Source organism: Heterodontus francisci, chromosome 12 (assembly GCF_036365525.1).
Source record: "Heterodontus francisci isolate sHetFra1 chromosome 12, sHetFra1.hap1, whole genome shotgun sequence".
NCBI classification, from domain to species: domain Eukaryota; kingdom Metazoa; phylum Chordata; class Chondrichthyes; order Heterodontiformes; family Heterodontidae; genus Heterodontus; species Heterodontus francisci.
Window position 1 is genome coordinate 109,772,924 of NC_090382.1, and position 19,287 is coordinate 109,792,210.

Genomic DNA, 19,287 nt, shown 5'->3' on the forward strand with positions numbered 1-19,287 from the left:
CTCTTTTAGATCCCTTTGTCAAATTCTATTCCTTTTAACGATTTGGACTTAAAACACAAGGACTGTTTCAGGCCCAAACTCATTTCCAAGTTCCAATTAGCAGTATCCAACATTAAAAATTGCCCTGTTCTCACAAGTGTGAATTCATATCTGGATTAAAATTCCCACATGTTTATCAAAATACAGTCGGGTTTGTAATTCTTGGCCAGAAATCTCAATTCGAATCTTATAACTTAAACATTTAGCTTGTCTACACCTTCCTTTTGATCCAACTTATATTCCTCATTGTGAAATTCCTTTTTTTAAATGTGCTGATACCCCTTTTGCGCAATCACCCTTTAGAGAAGAAAGCATATTAAAACTTACATACATTAACCACATAATTTCTGCAATGCTCATTCAACATAACTTAAGATGTAAGAAAGAAAACAAAGGAAATAAAGTGCATCAGTGGTCTTGGTCCATCATTTAAATCTGCTAAACTTCAAACAGTGGCCTCTGACAAGCATGGGGTGAAGGAAAGGGTGGTCTTCGGGTTTTTCACCCACAGGAACAACCAAATTGACAGTGTTGAGTATCACCTTTAGTGCCCCCTTAAAGGAACCCTTTTCTCTCTTCCCTTGCCAAAACAAAGCGTGTGCTTTAACAGTTTCTCATCCATTTTATACAGCTATCAAAACTTTCAAACATCATGTAGGACAAATCCAACCCAGCCAATTACCGCCCCATCAGTCTACTCTCAATCATCAGTAAAGTGATGTAAGGTGCCATCAAGCGGCACTTGCTGAGCAATAACCTGCTCAGTAATGCTCAGTTTGGGTTCCGCCAGGGCCACTCAGCTCCTGACCTCATTACAGCCTTGGTTCAAACATGGACAAAAGAGCTGAACTCAAGAGGTGAGGTGAGAGTGACTGCCCTTGACATCAAGGCAGCATTTGACCGAGTATGGCATCAAGGAGCCCTAGCAAAACTGAGGCTAATGGGAATCAGGGGGAAAACCCTCCGCTGGCTGGAGTCATACCTAGCGCAAAGGAAGATGGTTGTGGTTGTTGGTCGTCAGTCATCTGAGCTCCAGGACATCACTGCAGGAGTACCTCAGGGTAGTGTCCTAGGCCCAACCATCTTCAGCTGCTTCATCAATGACCTTCCTTCAATCATAAGGTCAGAAGTGGGGATGTTCACTGATGATTGCACAATGTTCAGCACCATTCGTGACTCCTCAGATACTGAAGCGGTCCGTGTAGAAATGCAGCAAGACCTGGACAATATCCTGGCTTGGGCTGATAAGTGGCAAGTAACGTTTGCGCCACACGAGTGCCAGGCAATGACCATCTCCAACAAGAGAGAATCTAACCATCTCCCCTTGACATTCAACGGCATTACCATCGCTGAATCCCCCACTATCAACATCTTAGGGGCTACCATTGGCCAGAAACTGAACTGGAGTAGCCATATAAATACCGTGGCTACAAGAGCAGGTCAGAGGCTAGGAATCCTGAGGCGAGTAACTCACCTCCTGACTCTCCAAAGCCTGTCCACCATCTACAAGTCACAAGTCAGGAGTGTGATGGAATACTCTCCACTTGCCTGGATGGGTGCAGCTCCAACAACACTCAAGAAGCTCAACACCATCCAGGACAAAGCAGCCCGCTTGATTGGCACACCATCTACAAACATTCACTCCCTCCACCACCGACGCACAGTAGCAGCAGTGTGTACCATCTACAAGATGCACTGCAGCAATGTACCAAGGCTCCTTAGACAGCACCTTCCAAACCCGTGACCTCTACCAACTAGAAGGACAAGGGCAGCAAATACATGGGAACATCACCACCTGCAAGTTCCCCTCGAAGTCACACACTATCCTGACTTGGAACTATATCGCCGTTCCTTCACTGTTGCTGGGTCAAAATCCTGGAACTCCCTTCCTAACAGCACTGTGGGTTTACCTACCCCACATGGACTGCAGTGGCTCAAGAAGGCAGCTCACCACCACCTTCTCAAGGGCAATTAGGGATGGGCAATAAATGCTGGCCTAGCCAGTGACGCCCACATCCCATGAATGAATAAATAAATAAAGAATGTAGGACCAGGCCACTGAGGTTTAATAAGCCATTAGTTCGGTGATACAGAGCGAACACAGACACAGGACACTAATACAATACACAAACAAACACTTAGGCACACGAGTTTTCTTTCTGACTCCTGCCTAAGTCTGTTCAGGGCAGTTCCCTAAAATGGTTAAACAACCCCAAATTATTTACTGCCGACCTTCTACGATCCGTTATCTTACCTCATGACTGCTGTGTACCACACACCCACTCTCTTGGCCTTATGTGCCTATGGCACATAGCTATAGTTCTCTTTTCTGTTTTATCCTTCATTTATTTGTTTGTTCTTTAAGTTAAATGACATTTTAGTTTCTTAAAAGTAATTTGCTAAATTACACTGGACTTTTTGCAACTCAAAATTATCCCAAATTCAAATAACAGTGTTGCTGGACTGACAGGTTTTGTTAATGTTCCATTGAGTTCTTCCCAAAATAAACATTTCTCTATATTCATAGAAACCACCCAGACTGCTTGTTTTTTTTTCTAGATTTTGATTTTCCCCTTAAACTTCAAAACATCTCCATTAGGGAAGGCAGTATTTTAGATTCAACCCCAATTGTTTCCAAACTTTTAGCATTTTGTAAGAGGTTCCTAACCCAAGGATTTTTTTTGATACAACAAAGATGATTCCAAATTCCAATTCACAGCAATAAACATTATAAAGTCAAAACTGCCAATGTTCTATAAGAGCGAGCCTTATATCTGGAATTAAATACTCCCTCATACCATGAGAACGTCTAGGTTCATTGTGGTCTCTAATGAAATTCCAGTTTCCCCAACTTGACAGGTCAGTTAACCTTAATAATTTAAATTTAATTCAAACAAATGCTTATTAACTACACATAGAACAGAATAACACATGCTTTTTAAAAGAAAGGTAAATTACATCATTTTTCATGTTCTTTCTTCCGGCGCCTTTTCAAATGATTAAGAAACCACAAACTAAAATAAAAGATATTTAACATTCTTACAACAAAGACTTAACAACTGCCGCTTAAACTAACTTTAAAATCTTTCCAATATCTCCTTTATTTACCCTTTAACAGTCAGTAAGATATGTCTTTAATTTAAACTGCAAAAAGCAATAGTAGATTTTAAACTTTGGCCCACTTAAAGCAAATCGTTTAAAAACTTCAAATTGGATTTCTACCAGGCATCTTCAAGCCTTCCAGGCTGAAACTTATCTCTTACAAAACTGTGCATTGCCTTTTCGCAGTTTCAAAACGGCTTTTAAAATACAAATAAAACACTACACCAGCATCTTTAATTTAAAATGTAATTCAGTTTTTATATCCTATTTCTGGGTGCACAATCTTAAATTTAAATGAACACATTCAACAATCACATTCACACTTTCTTAATTCCAAACAACTTAGAAATATTGATTCCTGTAATGGTTTATGAATTCAAAGTACCAAAAATCTGCATTAAATTCCCAGTCCCAAGCCCAAGGAACACACACATGTTAAAACTAGTTCACACCCAAAGCATAACTCAGGTTCCCACAGAAATATTCATGCGCAAGAATAGAACAAGTAACAAACTCATACTTTCAACATTAAAGCCAGACAACAAAGGGTTAACGACTGTTAGCTCTACAAGCTACACAGACAAGGACATAACGTCGTGGAAGCTTCCAACATTCATACAGGCTCAAACAAAGACACAGTAACTTGTTTTTGCTCACTTTAAATTTCACTAATGCATCTTGTTTAAATTGCCACTCTTACCTCAACCTGAAACTGCTCACTTTCCCACTCCGGCTCTCGCCCTTCTAATACTTGTAACATGTCTCTTTTCCTCAGTTAGCCTGGCTAATTCAGACTTTCCAGACTGACACATGGTAAGATAGCACTTGCATAATATAATTATTCCCTATTGTCTGTTCTTTCCACCATTCTTAATACTTATCGGGGTCCACGAGGGATCCCAACCTTCCTGATCATTTTATCTAAAATCTTCTTGTTTTTGGTTGCCAAAAATTTGGTGAATGACCCTTTGGGTTCCCACTCTGAATCCTTATTTGCCATGGCTGATGTTTTATAGTCTGACTATTGTTACTATTTGTGTGGGTACGGACCTCTCGTTACCCTGCGATCATTCCTACGTGAGAAACGGACCTCTCATTTCCTCTCTGATCGTTCTTACTTTGCCTGGTCAACCCTGAGAACGATACTACCTCCTCGTTTACCCAATGAACCGCAATCCTAGCGCTGTGCCATCTTTAGTTACTCCACCCGTGGACCCGTTCTTTGGTTCGGATCCTCAGATTGGCCCGCCAGCTTCCCATCCTGAATTTCTACCTCCCTATCTAATGGGTGGTAAAGTAAATGTACTCACCTGCTCTCTGATGCCGACTTCGACCGGGCACCAGCGACTGAGCCTTGAGGATCCTGCTGAATACGCCAAACTGTTGTGGAAAAATGTAACCACTCTTTAGTCCATGGGATTAAAGCAAATAAGGACTTTATTTTGTCACGGATATGTAAAGGAGAAGTCCTTTGGTTCACCCAAAGAGCCTGTCAGTGAAACAGAGTCTGTAGCTCACATTTATAGAATACAATAACCATTACTCATTGTTCACACTACCCCGACACATTCCAGGTCTGCAGCTTGATCAATTACCTGGATTGTTTTGCCCCACAAACATTCTCCTGCTATTTCCTCCCAAACCTTGAAGCTGCCAACTTCCATAGTTTAATTTCAGAGAGTTCCGAAGAAGGGTCACTGACCCGAAACGTTAACTCTGCTTCTCTTTCCACAGATGCTGCCACACCTGCTGAGTGGTTCCAGCATTTCTTGTTTTTATCCCATAGTTTACTGCTTCTCTCGTCTCCAGCCTCTCCCCTTATCTCTTTGATTAGTGAAGCAAGGACAGCATGTTTACACAGATGTGGAGGCAATTAAATAGAGTTGTACAGTTCCAGCATAGTGGTCAAGCAAGCATCCCATCATTCAATGGACCCCTCACAACTACAGTGATGCTTCTAAATGTATTAAAACATTCTAATACTAATTCTTTTAATGTTACCCTTCTGGTCCCTTCTTTTGGACCCCTGGTCAGGTGCACCACCAGCACACAGTGGCAGCAGTGTGTACCATGTACAAGATGCATTGCAGTAACTCACCAAGCCTTCTTTGATGACACCTTCCAAACCTGTGACCTCTGCCATCTAGAAGAACAAGGGCAGTAGATGCATGGGAACACCACCACCTGCAAGTTCCCTTCCAAGTCACACACCATGCTGACTTGAAACTATATTGCTGTTCCTGCGCAGTCACTGGGTCAAAATCCTGGAACACCCTCCCGAATAGCACGTGGGTGTACCGACACAACATGGAATACAGCGGTTCAGGAAGCTGGCTCCCCATCACCTTAAGGCCATTGGGAACGGGCAACAAATGCCGACCTTGCCAGTGATGCCTACGTCCCATGAACAAAAAGAAAGGGAGGTTATTACTGATAGGGTTAGTGAAATAAAGTGGGAGGAAGCTCTGTGGAGAATAAACACGGCAATAGACCAGGCTTCTTTCTATGCTGTAAATTCTATGTAATGATTCATTTATGAATCGCCTGGATGCTGTAATGGATCATCGATAGGACTGGTTCTGAAAAATTGAGATCTAATGGGATAAAGGATGTCTTGATTCAAATCTTGTGTGTTAATTTTGTAGCAGGAAATGATATTTGTGTGGGAAAGGATAGAAGAAGCATCTTCTAGGTGATGGCTCAGTATACAGGAACGGGGGAGGCTATTCAGTCCATCAAGTCTGTTCCACTACTCAGTGAGATCATGGTTGATCGGTATTTTAATTCTATTCATCCACCTTGTCTCCATTTCCCATTCTCAGGTTTGATGTTATTAATTAAGCCAGCATCTACTGCTTTTCGTGTGAGAGTTTTGACAGTTTTCCACCCTTTTGTGCGAAGAACTGTGAATGTATTCACAACTCTGAACTGGAGTCATATGATTCCTGGTAATGGGGAGATGGGGGAAGCAGAAAAGGTGAAATGGCAAGGGGGCAGGTGAGGTGGGGGGGGCAGGTGAGGTGGGGGGGGAAGGTGGGGTGGCAGGGGAGGTGGTTGCAGTTGATTTTTCAACTCACTCCAGGGTGTGAAACTGGCTGTGGATCAACCACCCATTGTAGAAACCTAAGCTTCTTCAAACAGGATTCTGGGATGAAATCTACTCTTGGGTGAACTTAGAATCCCCTGAAACTGAAGTGAACACTGCATACAGTAAAGACTTTAATCACACCTTCAGGGCAGCACAGTGGTGCAGTGGTTAGCACCGCAGCCTCACAGCTCCAGGGACCCGGGTTTGATTCTAGGTACTGCCTGTGTGGAGTTTGCAAGTTCTCCCTGTGACCATGTCGGTTTCTGCCGGGTGCTCCAGTTTCCTCCCACAGCCAAGGACTTGCAGGTCGATAGGTAAATTGACCATTGTAAATTGCCCCTAGTGTAGGTAGGTGGTAGGAGAATGATGGGGATGTGGTAGGGAATATGGGATTAATGTAGGATTGGTATGGGTGGCTGTTGGTCGGCACAGACTCGAAGGGCCTGTTTCAGTGCTGTATCTCTCTATGACTATGCCCTTATCGCACTTCTTGGAATTACCTCAAAGTATTTTTGCATGCACCATTTGAAATGTTAGTAAATGCAGCTTACATTTTGTGCACAGTAGGATGGGACAAGTCATGATGAGTTGGCAGTAGTTAACTGAGCAGGGAAAGTTGACCAGTTCGTCTGGAGGAAAAACTAGATCATTGTGTGTGTGATGGATTAAAGACTTCTTTAAGGGAGGTAATAAGATAGAGAACTGCAAGTCTGTCCTGTTTATCTGTAGTTTATAGTTGGTTAAGAAACTGGAGCTTAGAGTCATTTCAGTAAATGTAAAAACTATTGCAAGACCGGTTCTGAACCTTGCAACTTTTAACTCTGTAGACGGATGCTGCTGAGGGGGAGGGAGTTTCTCCAATTTGTACCGAAGTGCTGAACCCATTTCCCAGAGTTATGGAGCTACTGTTGAATTGAAAAATGTAATGTTTAACCCCGGTCTGCTGTCAAACTTATTTAGGGGTGAACCTGTTTGAGCTAGTTATTTTGAGAGCTATGTTGGTTGCCGTGTGCTGTCGGTTTATTCAATAGCCATAAAAGGTTGGCTGTTGGTTAATTCAACAATCATAAAAGGACTTAATTCATGGTTATGGTTGACAGTAATTTTTCTGATTTTGGTTCCTTTCCAGGCTGTATTGAACTCTGGGGCCAAGCCATTGAAGTCGACTGGATGAAACCAGATGGAAAGCAGAAGAGTCACCAGAGACTTCTGTCTGAAGCCCAGCCCAGCCTGCCCATAGCTCCGTGGCCAGTGCTGACTCGTGGGCTCGCTTTGCCGCCGGTGAGAGGTTCGGCCAAGTGCTCTTTGCCTGAACTTGACATCTCCTCTGACTGCAGCCAAGGCATTGTGTCTGTGAAGCAAGGTGGCCGGCTGACCCAGCACATGCGCTTGGGGGAGGGCCTAGGTCCGCTAACCGTGAGATGCGATGTTGTTCAACTCCTGAATGCATATTGTTTGAAGAAAGAGCTGGGTACTCCGATTTATAACATCCAGTCACTGAGATCCGATGAGCATTGCTTTCTGTTTAAAGTGTTCTTGCCAGGACTTGCTGCCTGTTTTAGCGGGACGGTGACCCTGACTCCAGATGACTTGGCTTCGGGGAAGGACTTCGCAAAGCAAGAAGCAGCACATCAGGTCCTGATGTACTTAGGTGAGTAAGCTTGTAATTTATTATTGACCTGTACAAAAGAGGTCATCTGCTTTAGACCTAAGAAAGCACCTTCCAAACCCACGACCTGTACCACCTAGAAGGACAAGGCTGCAGGCGTCTGGGAACAACATTATGTTCCCCTCCAAGTCACTCTGACTTGCAACTATATCGCCGTTCCTTCACTGTCGCTGGGTCAAAATCCTGGAACTCCCTTCCTAACAGCACTGTGGGTGTACCTACACCACATGGACTGCACCACCACCTTCTCGAGGGCAGTTGGGGATTGGCATTAGATGCCTACCTTGCGAGCAATGCCCATGTTCCCAAGCGTGAATAAAAAAAAAAACTGCTGGAAATACTGCTGGCAGCATCTCTGGAAAGAGAAACAGAGTTTACGTTTCAGGTCTGTGACCTTTCATCACAGTTCTGCAGTATTTTGCTTTTTTTAAAAAAAGATCAGTGAACATTTTTCAAGTGGTGAGAAGCTAGGATCTGTGGAGGAGCAGAGAGATTTAGGAGGGCCAAAATATAATTAAAAAGACTAATGGAATGTTGGCTTTTATCTCAAGGAGGCTGGAATATAAAGTTATGTTACAGTTATATAAAGCTCTGGTTAGACCCCATCTGGAGAAGTGTGTTCAGTTCTGGGCACCACACACCAGGAAGGATATATTGGTCTTGGAGGGGATGCAGTACAGATTCACCAGAATGATACCGGGGCTAAAAGGGTTAAATTATGAGGATAGGTTGCATTGACTAGGCTTGTATTCCCTCGAGTATAGAAGATGGATGCTCTAATCAAGATGTTTAAGATGATTAAAGAATTTGATCGGCTACATAAAGGGAAACTTTATGGGGGCGCAGTCCAGAACAAAGGGGCATAACTTTAAAATTAGAGCTAGGCCACATAGGAGTGACGTTAGGAAGCACTTTGTCACACAAAGAGTAGTTTTAATCTGGAACTGCCTCCCACAAAAAGCTGTTGAGGCTGGAGGTCAATTGAAAATTGAAACATATAAGATTCTGAGGGGTCTAGACAGGGTGGATGTGGAAAGGATGTTTCCCCTTGTGGGAGAATCTAGAACTAGGGGTCTGTTTAAAAATAAGGGGTCGCCCATTTAAGACAGAGATGAGGAGAAATTTTTTCTCAGAGGGTCGTGAGTCTTTGGAACTCTCTTCCTCAAAAGGCAGCGGAAGCAGAGTCTTTAAATATTTTTACGGCAGTGATGGATAGATTCTTGATAAGCAAGGGGGTGAAAGGTTATTGGGGGTAGACGGGAATATAGTGTTGAGGTTCCAATCAGATCAGCCATGATCTTATTGAATGGCGGAGCAGGCTCAGGCTGAGTGGCCTACTCCTGCTCGTGATTCGTATATTCAAAACTGAGGTGGATAGATTTTTGTTGGGCAATGATATTAAGGAATATGGGACTAAGGCGGGAAAATTAAGTTTATATTCAGATCAACCAAGATTTAATTGAATGGCGGAACAGGCTGGAGAGGCTAAATGGCCTACTTCTGTTCCTATGTTCCTAATAGGGAAGCAAATTGAAGTAGTTTGACATGTTTGATCCCTGTTCACAGTACTGATAATAGATCTGATGCATGGGTTGCACCTTATGCAGGGTTCTTGATCTACAGAGATAGGGATTTGAATTGTACACTATTAATCTACTGAAACTTCTGTCTAGCAAAATAATATACTTACAGTCTGCAATTCCCCCCCACCTGACCTTGTTAATGACCTAGGGGAAGAAAATTGACGAGAAAATGAAGAAGCCTAAGAAACATCGAAGGGGCTTCAGTTATGTGAAGATAGTAGACAAACTGGGAGGAGAAGGTTAAGGGAGATTTAATAAAGGTGTTCACAATTATGAAGAGTTTTGATAGAGTAAATGAGGAGAGATTGTTTCCACTGGCAGGGGGGTCAGTACTCGAGGATTCAGATTTAAGATGATGAGTATGGTTGGGCTAATAAATGAAAGTCAGTATGGATTTGTTAAAGGCAAATCGTATTTGACTAACTTGATTGAGTTCTTTGAAGTTAATGGAGAGGGTTGATAAGGTATTGCAGTTAATGTTGTGTATATGGGTTTCCAAAAGGCATTTGACAAAATACTTAGCAAAATTGAAGGGGTGCGATTAAAGGAACAATGGCATTGTGGATGCAAAATTAGCTAAGGTGGTTGTTTTTCAGACTAGAGGGAGGAGTACAAGGAGTGTTCTGCAAGGGTCAGTATTGCTATTTTTGATACATATTAATAACCTGGGCCTACAGGCCATAATTGCAAAGGTCATAATTTCAAATACTGCAGATGGTACAAAACTCGGAAATGGAGTAAAAATGAGAAGGATGGTAACAGATTTCAAGAGAACAAAACAGTGAAATGGGTAGAGAGACGACAAATGAAATTTAATGCTGTGAAGTGATACATTTTGGTAGGAACAATGAGGAGAAGCAATACACGTAAAAGTTACCATTTTAAGGTGGGGGTGGGGCGTTTTACAGGAACAGACAACTGGAAATGTATGTACACAAATCTTTGAAGGTCGCAGGACAAGTTGAGAAGGCTGTTAAAAAAGCATATTGAATACTCTGCTTTACGAATAGAGGCATAAAAGTACAAAAGCAAGGAAGCTGTGCCATAAAAACACTGGTTAGACCATAGCTAGAGAACTGTGTTCAATTCAGGGCACCACACTTTAGGAAGAATGTCACGTCCTTGGAGAGGGTGTAGAAGAGATTTACTGGAATGGTACCAGGATGAGGGATTTCTGTTATGTGGAGAAGCTACGGTTTCTCTCCTTTGGAGCAGGAAAGGTTAAGGAGAGATTTAATAGAGGTGTTCAGCATTATGAAGGATTTTGAGTAAATAAGGAGAAAGTGTCTCTGTCAGAAGGGCTGGTAATCAGAGGCCACAGACTTGAGGTGACTGGCAAAAGAACCAGAAACAACTTTAGGAAACTTTTTTTTATGCAGTGAGTTGTGATTGAAATACACTGCCTGAAAGACAGAGCTAAGCGATCCCATAACCAACGGATCAGATCTAAGCTCTGCTGTCCTGCCACATCCAGTTGTGAATGGTGGTGGGCAATTAAACAACTAACTGGAGGAGTTGGCTCCACAAATATCAATGATGGGGGAGCCCAGCACATCAGTGCAAAAGATAAGGTTGAAGCATTTGCAACAATCTTCAGCCAGAAGTGCCGAATTGATGATCCATCTCGGCCTCCTCCTGAAGACCCTGGCATCAGAGATGCCAGTCCTCAGCCAGTTTGATTCACTCTGCGTGATATCAAGAAACAACTGAAGGCACTGGATACTGCAAAGACTATGGGCCCTGACAACATTACAGAAATAGTACTGAAGGCCTGTGCTCCAGAACTTGCCACACCCCTAGCCATGCTGTTCCAGTACAGCTACAACACTGACATCTACCTGGCAGTGTGAAAAATTGCCCAGGTATGTCCTGTACACAAAAAGCAGGACAAGTCCAACCTGGCCAATTACCGCCCCATCAGTCTACTCTCAATCATCAGTAAAGTGATGGAAGGTGTTGTCGACAGTGCCATCAAGCGGCACGTGCTTAGCAATAACCTGTTCACAGATGCTTAGTTTGGGTTCCACCAGGGCCACTCAGCTCCAGACCTCATTATAGCCTTGGTTCAAACATGGACAAAAGAGCTGAACTCAAGAGGTGAGGTGAGAGTGACTGCCCTTGACATCAAGACATCCCATCTACAAACATTCACTCCCTCCACCACTGATGCACAGTGACAGAAATGTGTGTACCATCTACAAGATGCACTGCAGCAAAGCACAAGGCTCCTTTGACAGCACCTTCCAAACCCGCAACTTCTACCACCTAGAAGGACAAGGATAGCAGATGCATGGGAACACTGCCACCTGCAGGTTCCCCTCTAAGTCACACACCATCCTGATTTGGAACTATATCGCCGTTCCTTCACTGCCGTTGGGTCAAAATCTTGGAACTCCCTTCCTAACAGCAGTGTGGATGTCCCTACCCCACATGGACTGCAGCGGTTCAAGAAGACAGATCACTACCACCTTCTCAAGGGCAATTAGGGCTGGACAATAAATGCCGACCTAGCCAGCGACGTCCACATCCCAGGAACGAATTTTTAAAAAAGAGTGGTGGAAGAAGATTTAATAGTAAATTTCAAAGGGATTTGGATAAATATTTGAAGGGCCAAAAACTGCATGACAATGGGGTAAGAGTGGGAGGAGTGGTGCGACTAATTGAATAGCTCTATCAAAAGGCCGGTCCAGACATGATGGGCCAAATGGCCTCCTTTAGTGCTATATCACTGTGATTCAAAGATTACTGAATAACCTCAGTTACCTTCTGGGATGGTGTACAGTGTATAGAAACTTGAGAACAGGAGACCTTTCAGCCTTTTAAGCCCATTCTGCCGTTCAGTTAGATCACGGGTGATCTGTACCATAACACCATTTATCTGCCTTTGATCCATAACCCATGATATCCTTACTTAATATAATCGCAGTCTAGAAAATTTCATTTGACCCAGTATCCACAGCCTTTTGGGGGAGAGAATTCCAGAATTCCGCTACTGTTTGTGGGAAAAAATGCTTCCTGATTTAATTCCTGAATGGTCTAGCTCCAATTTTAGAATTGTGCCCCGTTGTTCTGAATTTCCGCACCAGAGGAAATCGATTCTTTGTATATACTCTATGATATCTCCTGGTTGTTTTTTTGGTTCTGGTTCCCGTAAGTTAGAAATAATCACACTTTAAACTTGGAAAGGCTTGAGCTCTTTGTTTAATCATTCAGTCACCACGTTGTCTGATGTCGGACTGCCCCAGGGGCTGGTTTCCTGTTACACGTCACATCACTCTCTAGTGCAGCCTTGAATGTGGCCCCCACGGAATACTTACACATAACAGTTAGTTCCTAGCACTTTACAGATAGTATAACGATCTATAACATGCCTCTTTCTTTAAAAACATAATGCCCTTATATCAATATAACTGTCCCAGTCATTAACTTTTCTTTAAACTAAAGATTACCAACTGACGTTTGGAAATAATCTGAACCTCTTTTTAGAGTCTTTTATAGCATGTATTCTTTTCTAAAAATATTATTCACGGTATCGCTTAGGTGGTAAGATGTTGTGCCTTCATCTTGTAGATTTGGCATTTGTTGCTGTCAGTGGTGAGTTGGCACACTGCACAGGCGATGTTGTGCCACTTGCTGGTGGTGATGTTGCTGTTGTCTCGCTGGATAGTGATGTTTCCGGTGTTGTTGATGGTCTTTTCTGTAGTTCCAGCTCAGGTGTAGGTTGAATATGGATTCTGTTCCTTCTCATTTGGTTACCGGTTTCCGTCTCAATGATATATGACCTTGGAGTCTCAGCTTCACCAACAACTATTGCTGGGCTCCAACATGATTGGATCCTGTACGTGTACAGTTTGTCCTTTCAACAACTCGGGTAGGGATTTAGCATCCTTGTTGAAGTGTTGCTCTCTTCTTAGCTGTGCTTCAGTGAGTTGTTGTCTCACTTCCTCCTGGTCGCTTGGCAGAGTTGTCTTCCACTTTCTTCCATTCAACAGCTCTGCAGGTGATTTCATGTCAGCCTTGAGAGGTGTGGATCGGAGTGACAATAAGGCCAGATTTGGGTCTTCCTTTGTCTCTTGGCATTTCACAAGTGTTCTTTTGAACATCTGGACATGTCCTTCTGAAAATCTGTGTCCCCGTGGGTACTGTGATGATGAGGTGATGTTGTTGAACCCATACTGGTCAGCGAATTCCTTAAATTCTGTGGATGTAAATTGGGTGCCATTGTCACATATTAACCTTTCAGGAATCCCTTGCTCAGCGAACGGAACTTGTACTGCTGAGATTATTGTTGTGGCTCTCAAGTCTTTCACCTTTGGGATAAAAGGGAACTTTTGAGTCGTAGTCTGCGATTGAGGTATCATTCTTGATTATATGTGAATAAATCGACTCCTACAGTATGCCATGGTCTGGGTTGTATTTCAGTAGCTATCATCTCTTTTTGCTGTGTGTTTCTGTACTTCTGGCATACATTGCATGTAGACACCATATTTTCAATATCTTTGTATATGCCTATCCAGTACACAGCTGATTTGGCTCTGAGCTTACACCTCTCCATTCCCATGTGGCCTTTGTGTATCTTTTGGAGAAGTTCTTCCTGCATTGTTTTGGGTCTGATTATTCTGGATCCAGTCAGCAGAACACCATCTTGCAGTGAGATGTCATCTCTGATAGACCAGTACTGCCGTATTGCTGGCTGTGTTTGCTGTATCTTATCGGACCATCCTTGGACCACTTGCTGAGACAGCACCTGTAACTCCTCATTGCTGGTCTCATCTCTAATTTGACTAAGTTTCGGTGGTGTTACGTTCACTAGGTGATGAATCTTTATGTCTAGATCTTCAATCTCGTGTTTCTCCTGTGGCGACAACCAAGATAGGGTGTCTGCCAGCACCATTTCTCTTCCTGGCTTGTATTTCAGAGTGAAATCGTAACTGTGAGGTCTTGAGTAACCTCTGCAGTCTTGCTGGTGCTTTACATAGATTTTTCTTGTAGATCTGCTCCAGTGGACGATGATCACTCTCCACTGTAAGTTTTCTCCCATAGAGATATGTGTGGAACTTCTCACATCCATACACGACTGCCAAAAGCCCTCTCTCTACATTTGCATATCTTGTCTCAGCTGATGTCAGGGCTTTGAACACTATTGGCTATTGGCTTTCCCTCTTGTACCAGGGCTGCTCCCAGTCCTTTTGTGGAAGCATCTACTTGCAGAGTGACAGGTTTCTTTCTGCTGGAGTATGACAGACTTGTCTCCTTGCATACTACCTTTTTGAGTTTGTTGAAACTCCTGTCGTGTGACTTTGGTACTCTACATCTACTTTCATCAGCTCCTGCAGGTTTGCTGTGAATTCCAACATGTGCGGAATGAAGGAGCTCATGATTTGGAAATCAAGCTAAGGAAACTTCTCAACTCTGTCTTATCTCTTGGGGCTTCTATCCACGAGATGGCTGAGATTCTTTCAGGACTCTGCTTGATTCCATCAGGTGTGTACACCATTCCGAAGAATTGGCATTCTGTCACTTTCACAATGCATGTGGCTGCGTTTAGCTTAATCCCAGCTTTCCTGGTTCTCTCCATAGCTTCATGTAGATGTTGTCATGATCTTTTCTATCTGCACCATATATCTGGATATCATCAGCTATGCTGTCTGCTCCTTTGCATCCCCTGTATGTCTCGTCTAATTTCTGTTCGAACACATCCTGGCTCACTTTGAGGCCAAAAGTTAAACACAGGAATTTGTACCGTCCAAAGGATGTGTTGAATGTTGTCAACAGTGAAGATTCTGCGTCTAGCTTCACATTCCAGTAGCCATTTCTGGCATCAAGCTTGCTGAAAACTTTTGCCCCTGTCAGTGCTGGTGTGATGTCTTCCAGTGTTGGAATAGGGTAGCAATCCCTCTTTATTGCTTGGTTAAGATCTTTGCGATCTAGACAAATTTTTTTTTTTGCTTTCTCACCACAAGAGAATTTACCCAATCTGTAGGCTCTGTGACTCTGGCGATCACCTTCTTTTCTTCCATTTCTTGGAGCTCTCTTTTAAGCTTTCCTTTTAGTTCTATTGGTACTTAGGGGATGAATCACTGGTTTCATCGCTGTGTCAATAGTATCAAAAGCATCCAATCGTCTCATCAAAACACTCTGGGTACATTTGTACCAGATCTTCTTTGCTTCGTATCGGAGGGTGCTTTTCAATGGGTGTACTGTCTTCAACCCTCAGTGTCACCTCCTTCACCTCATGGTTTACTGAGATAATCTGCAGCTCTTCACAACTGCTCAACCCCAGGATAGCTGGACCATCTGTTTCAGTGACATAGAACATACAGTTAACATCTTTTCTTTGTGTGTCCCTCTGATTTGGGTTGCTCCGAGCTGTCAAATCTCAGTTTCCCCGTATGCTGTTAGCATGACGTTGTTCGGTTTCAGAGCACCTTTCCTTGGATAACCATTTTCTTCCAAATTTTCAGGAAAGATCTGCTGGTATAGTCTGAGCGGGATGATGTTACTCTGCTCCAGTGTCAATCTTCACCTTCAGATTTATCGTGTGGGCTTATTTCTCAGCCTCTTCCTGATCTGAATGGTTGTGTGAATTTCTTTTCTCTGTGAACTGTCGCATCCAAACATTTCATGCAGTTATATGGTTCCTATGTCTATCGTCTTCTCAAACCCATTGTCATTTCCAGGGTATGGATATTTTGGTTTCTTTCACTATTCCTTCGCCTTGTTACTCTGGCTCTGGTGACTCGTCTATCACCTTCTTGCCTTGTTCTGCACATTTTTTCTGCAAGCTCTGCAGATTGATCCATATGCAGGACATTTCCTTCTGTCTGTGAATTCATGTGGTCGTCCATAGCTCCTGCACATCCTCTCCTCTCTTTGGTGTACATTCTTTTGTTGTTGTTTTACTGTATCAACCCTGCTGTCTTGCTCTTGGCTTAACTGAAGGCTAGCTGTTTGGGCAGTGAGTGTCTTCATCTGTCTGCTCGTGGCTTCATGTGCTGTGGCAGTGTCTACAGCCTGCGATATTGCGAGCTTGTCCTGTCCAATTAGAGCTTTCTGTACCTCAGGACGTGCAGAACCCCAAATGAGCTGATCTATCAGCTGTTCATCTGTGTCCTTAAATTTACATTTTCTGGCTGCATTTTTCAATCTTGCTACAAAATTGTCAATAGGCTCACTTAGTTCCTGTCTGAGGCCTTGAAATTCATATCAGTATATCTGATGATGTGATTTTGGCTGGAGATGTGTGCTGAATCTTTCAAAAATGTTGTCTGGGTTTCTGCTGTCCTCTTCACTTAGCTCCCAGCTGTTGAATAAATTTAATCCTTTATCTCCTGTCACTGAAGGATATAGCTGACCCTCTCTTCTTTGCCAGTGCCTTTTAGGAAAGTACTGAATGCCAATCTGCACTTTTGTTTAAACTTCTCAGTTGCCTCTACGACATCATCAGCTTCCCAATTCATTATGGGCTGCAGCATTCATTCAGTCCCGGCTGACATTTTGCTTTTTCGTTTTCTCACGATTCACTCAGTTTTTCTTTCTCTATAGATCTAATTTGGGTCAATTTTTTTCCAATGTAATTCAGCGTTCAATCTGTTTAAAGTGTTTTGGGTTTACTCACAGACACTCGCTGCCACCATATTATGTCTCCTGGTGGTTTTCGGGTTCCCATTAGTTAGAAATAATCACACTTTAAACTTGGTAAAGCTTGAGCTCTTTGTTTAATCATTCAGCCACCAGCCTCTCTGGTTTAGGACTGCCCTAGGCTGGTTTCCTGTTGCATGTCACCTGACTCTCTAGTGCAGCCGTGAATGTGCCCCCCTCCCCCGGAACACATAAACATAACAATTAGTTCCTAGCACTTTACAGACAGTGTAACAATATATAACATACTTTATTCAATCCTTTTATCTTTTTACATGCCTCACTAGAACCTTACCAAGGGGGCTATAATGCAAAGGGGAGGAAATTGTTCCTCAGTTGCATAGAGCCATGGGCAGACCCTGACTTGGAGTACTGTCTTCAGTTTTGGGATATATCTGGAAGGATATATTCACCTTAGAGGGAGTGCAGCACAGATTTACCAGAAAGGAACCAGGGCTTAGAGGGTTAAATTATGAGGACAGGTGTGTAAGTTAAAGGTGTAACATTTGCAAGTTTGCAATCCAAAGGCACAATTCCTGAGTGTGGTTTAGAAATTATGACTAATGCAGCTGAAATTTCCCAACCTAATTGTTGTAATATCCTGGGAAGGAATGCCATCCAGTCCTGGAGACTTGTCTGTCTTAAGTCCCATTATTTTCTCCAGTACCAGTTTCTTACTTACATTAAATCCAATAAATTCTTCCCCTTCACACTTTTAGATTCCCTTGTAAAGCTGATATTTTGTCCTCCTAACTGTGAAAATGAATACACTGTGTTTGCTTAATCTACCATTTTCTTATCTTCAATTATAGCATTGTCTACATTGCTAATAGGCCCACATTCCCCCTTACCACTTTCTTTCTGATAAAAGATTCATAGCTTTGATATCCCTTTCAAGCTTTTTCTTCATGTTTTTTTTGAAACTCATTATTTTTGTTGTTGCTCTTTACAGTTCTCCGAGTCTGCTGGATTTCCACTGTTTCCTGCATTTGTGTAAAAGCCTTTAGACCAAGTTGCAGTTAAAAGCTTAAGGCTCCTTTATAGTGTTGCTGCTGTAACCAGGGAGCAAATCATTTTCCTGTAAAATCTGTATGATCCATTTGTGAATTTGGGTGGACACTGGTTTTAACCTAATACGCTTAATACACTTGGGATAGAATACACAAAGTGTCTTTCTACATGCTATTAATGGTTTTTATTTCCATTATAGGTCATTCCATGGGTTTTGATGGATTTAATCTCCCAAAGGTTTCGATTCTGGAGAACTCATCTGAATAATAGGTTTTACTGTGAACTACACCTGTACTTGTTGTTTTTGAATTTTTAAAAAAGTTTTTATATCTAAGCAAGGGTTTATGTATCACTGTTTAAAAATATTTAAAGTTTGTGTTTAATAAGTTTACCTACTCATTGTGAGTTCTACTGGGATACTTGTTTTGGTCAATTTTTTTTCATTGCTCTATCAGCACCAGCTCCTGAGCTGTTCCCATGTGTTTAAGGTTTAAAATATAAAATGAAAAGTGAGGGAAAAATTTGCCTGCAGTGTGCCAATAAGAATCTTTGATAATTTAACAATGATTTAGGACACAAGAAACAGGCTTTTAATGCAGAATTTTCAAAGGACTTTTCGTTGACGTCTCCTGAAATGTCTAAATTCTTGTTTCTAATTCTTGTTGACAGAGCTGGTCATTTACAAAACCTGACTGTTCTGCTAACAATGGAGCACCTGAAGTATTTATAACTGCCTTGAGTGCTTTTTGCTCCCCATGTGCAGAGAATGCTGAATTATAATTTCAAGTTTTTTGCATGAAAAATGTAGAATTATTATCTAGTATTTCAAAACGAGTGAACGAATTGAGTAGTGGACTGTATCGTTGTGCTTTATTTCCAGTTTTAAAATTAGTTATTGTTTTGCAAAAAAATGTAAAAACTTAGAGGGATTGCTGTTCACTTGTGTTTAGGGATTTTGCTGCATTTTGTGTTTTCTCTCTCAGTGTAACATTGTAAATATTGCATAGTGGCCCAACGACTTTTTAAAAACCTTTTTTCTTGTGCTTTTTGTATGTGCGCTGCCCAATGGGACCTAGACTAGGCCTTGCGTGTGAGAATCTAAATGGAACAAAAATGGATTCAGATTTTACTCCCAAGGTATGGATGTAATGTTC

General features: G+C 42.3%; 1 protein-coding gene across 1 annotated transcript in view; it reads left to right on the forward strand.

Moving 5' to 3' along the window:
* The window catches only part of LOC137375727 (dead end protein homolog 1-like), a 36,424-nt gene extending 18,024 nt beyond the window's left edge, over positions 1-18,400 (forward strand). Inside the window, exons 3-4 of the mRNA XM_068043113.1 lie at positions 7,359-7,880; positions 18,333-18,400. Of these exons, the coding sequence (XP_067899214.1) occupies positions 7,359-7,880; positions 18,333-18,400 (590 nt within the window). The remainder of the gene's footprint in view (positions 1-7,358; positions 7,881-18,332) is intronic.
* The last annotated feature ends 887 nt before the right edge of the window (positions 18,401-19,287 follow it).